Genomic DNA, 3,546 nt, shown 5'->3' on the forward strand with positions numbered 1-3,546 from the left:
GCTCCACGCGGTATAAAGTGGCGCAGTACCTTCAAGAGGACGGTTCAGTGTTGGTGCCTCTCTGAGAAGGCGTTCTAGGTCACCACATGTGTTCTACACCTCGCTTTCCACACTCTGATATGGCTCAACTGGATAGGAGGGGTTGCACATGGGAGCCATTGGAAAAGGACTAAGTGCATGTATCTCGATTATAACTTTACCAACTATTGATGCGAAGATTCTCCTCTCGTAGACTCTTAAGGCCACATATAAGAGGGATAAAATTGTGGCTATACATCTACTTTTTAACCTGAACAACGGGAGGCATGTATTTACGCCTTACTTAGCCATCATTCGGGGTCAGACATGGTGTGTCACAGCGGGAGTGGTCCGTTCTGACTGCCCTTGGCATCGCAAAGAAGTCAGCCCTTGCGGGAAGCGGTGGTGGAGGGCACCAGTATTAAATTATTAATGAAGTTGCCCAGGCGTGGCACACCAGAAAGTCGCGAGCCCGCCCGGCGAATGCTGACCAAAGCAGAGTACAGTAGCCTCACCGGGCGAAGCAAATCATTCGTTCATTGGATTCCGCAAGCCATGCAAGCCCTGGGCTGCTTCGCCCCCGCCTTCATGACGTGGCGCATCTGCTGATGCCACCCCGGCTTGTGTTCCGCCGGCTGGAGATCTTCCCGGTTGGAGAAGCTATGAATTGGGCCGAGCCTCGGCGAATCAGTCAGGAGGGAACATGGCATTCGGCCGAATCTATCCCTGGGGCAGACAGGAAGGATCCAAGCGGGGACACTGTATGGATTGGTGTATAAGTAGCTCTTGTGTTCACACAAATCTTCAACAGTCAACGAGCGGCTTCAGTTGTATTCATCAAGTTTTGGCAACGGCAACCTGCCGTTGTATTTTGACACGTGCATCTTTTTCCAGTCGCTGAAAAGCGCCTGGACAGCCCCCATATTCCAGGAAAAGGCAGAATGGTCAAAATCGCGATCGCTGGCGGATCTGGCGGTGCGTCTTCTCACTACTCGCATTGCACCCAGCTCCAGCTCTGACTGGAATATCAATAGACGTTGGCCAGGAGATCCTTGACACACTTCTTGCCACCAAGAAGCACGAGATTCTGCTCCTCTCCAGAAAGGTCCGGGCACGATTCTCAGTCGCGCATACACCGTCCCGCTTCAAACCGCTGACGCGCACAGAATGCCTCCGTTGAAGAGATGGCGCCTGCCGTAACATGGGTCCAGACGAACTACAAGGACCCCCAGAAGCTGGCGGAAATACTGCAGGGCGTCCATACGGTGCTCTCATTCATCGTTGTGCACTCGGACACAGGCAACATGGCCCAGAAACACCTGATCGATGCTGCCGTTCAGGCTGGTGTGAAGCGATTCGCGCCTAGCGAATGGGCTTCGTGAGCTAAGCAATTGCCAAAGACTTCAAATTATGCTTGCTCACTACTTGCAGATCATCTTTCGAGCACATGAGCTGGTATGCTGGCAAAACTGAGATCCGTAAATATCTCAAGAGGTTGAATAAGGATAAAAAGGTCAGTTGAGAGCAGAGTAGCATCCACAACTTTAGAGCCGAGCAAGTCAACCAACATGTACCTCAAGGCTCTTGAATATTCGCTCTTCCAGCCGGGCTTGTTCATGAATTACTTCACCAATCCTTACAAGACCGCCAAACACGTTACTCCCATCGAAACCCCAATCGACTTCAACAACCGCCGAGCCCTTGTGGTAGAAGGCGGTGATAATGACCGCATCACCCTTACGACGGTCCGAGATCTTGCCAATGTGGTAGCTCGAGCCATTGACTATGATGGCGAGTGGCCAGTCGTCGGTGGCATCAAAGGCGCCGAGCTCACGGTTGGGCAACTCATTTCTCTTGGCGAGAGGATCCGTGGTTCGTCTTCTACTACCATCCGGCGCAAGAAAAGTATCAAGAGTTAACACGAGGATCACCAGGCGGACAGTTTGCCGTTGAGAGGCTCAAGGCCGACGATCTTGCATCTGGGGAACTCAAATCCTCGTGGCGACCTAAAGCCGGCCCCCCGGCCTTTCCGCGCGAGCAGTTTGACGCCATCTCGGCGATGCTCATGTCTGGCATTTTGCTGGGCATATCAGCGGGGGCTTTGAATGTCTCCGATGAATGGAATCGGCTGCTGCCAGACTACAAGTTTACAAAGGCCGAGGACTTCTTGGCCGAGGCCTGGAGCGGTAAGCCCTAGGTCTTGTCAGCCGCCGAATAACCAAGGCGGAGGAACGGCTCTTCCGGCTATCTGACTCGTCGCGGGAATGTGTACTTTCGTCCGCCGCATTTCGGCACAAGTCATCCAAGACCTAAACCTGGCAGCACCGTCTCCGCCGACTCGGGTCAACAGTCCCAGATCCTTCATCCCCTTGAATCCGTAGGCACCGGTATGGCACGCGGAAGCACCGCTGGTGAGCCGGAACCCAAGCAAAGAAAGGCCCACAAGGGCACGCAAAGCTGCTGGGCGTGCAAGCGACGCAAGATTTAATGCACCTTTGCAATACCATCGGCCGTCACATGCGACGGCTGTAGATGCCGCGGAGCCGCCGGCATCAGCCAAGAATTTCCAGAAGAAGGTTGGGGACAGACTAGGCCGTGTTGAAGCCATGATTGAGCAGCTGACGACCAATGCCAAGCATGGCAGCGACCTCTAAGATTTTTCATCAAGTAACAACAGTAGCTTGCAGAAAGATAAACCCCAAACAGCAGCAACAGAAGCACCCCAACCCCCCTCGCATGAACCATTTGGCTACCATGGCCCATCCAATCAGCTCGTCGCAGTGTGGCCCGGTCAACGCGACCTCGAGTCCATCTCAAGTCTTCCCGCCAATATTTCGGGGCTTCTATCATGTTCCACTTGCACACCATGCTCAACCCGAAATGCACCGTTTTCACGGGACATGTTGCGGCTGCCCTCTTCAGGATCCCGCCCGGTTCTAATTGCGTGTAAACTTTTGTTTCCGAGTTCTTTTCCTCGGGGAACTCGGGAATGCTCCTCTTGGGAGGTCGGTGGTCTGAGTGCCAACCATCACGATGCCATCATGTCTCGTCTAGTTCGAATGGATCACTATCTCTTGCTAATGCGCCGGGATCTCTTGACTACGGTTTCGCGGAACCCAAGGCGCTGGAACGCCGTACGCCCATAGAGCGCATGCAGCGCATCCAATGCGCCGCGGCCGGACGCATCCTCCAGCCCAGTCAAGCTGGGGCTAATGATGATATCACCTCGACTCTTGAGATTGATAGGATGCTTCACGAAGCGTCTTCCTCGATGCCTCCCATATGGTGGCTTCCTCCCAGTGCAAGTGACAACGTGGAGACCTTGGGCGAGAGACAGTCCGTATCATGGAGCTATTCACTCAGCACCACTTGCAGGCGCGGCTGCATTTTCCATACTTGTTGCGCTTCCCCGTCGATGAAAAATATGGCTATTGTCACGGGCTGTGCCCGGCTGGTGGACCCGGTTGTACCGGGTCCGGTGGGTCGTGCTCCGGTGGCAACACCGGCCCCGCTCCGCGGACCCAGAAG

General features: G+C 54.3%; 1 protein-coding gene across 1 annotated transcript; it reads left to right on the top strand.

Moving 5' to 3' along the window:
* Window positions 1–959: 959 nt before the first annotated feature.
* On the top strand, window positions 960–2,672 carry HRG_10843 (nmrA-like family domain-containing protein; the record flags this gene model as incomplete). The annotated part of the gene is made up of 8 exons (XM_044869313.1): window positions 960–993; window positions 1,053–1,123; window positions 1,185–1,396; window positions 1,450–1,531; window positions 1,599–1,890; window positions 1,953–2,090; window positions 2,157–2,204; window positions 2,551–2,672. The coding sequence occupies 8 exons, from the start codon at window positions 960–962 to the stop codon at window positions 2,670–2,672; spliced, it is 999 nt and encodes a 332-aa protein (XP_044715662.1).
* Between the last annotated feature and the right edge of the window lie 874 nt (window positions 2,673–3,546).

Source organism: Hirsutella rhossiliensis (assembly GCF_020360975.1).
Source record: "Hirsutella rhossiliensis strain HR02 chromosome Unknown scaffold00017, whole genome shotgun sequence".
Taxonomy (NCBI): domain Eukaryota; kingdom Fungi; phylum Ascomycota; class Sordariomycetes; order Hypocreales; family Ophiocordycipitaceae; genus Hirsutella; species Hirsutella rhossiliensis.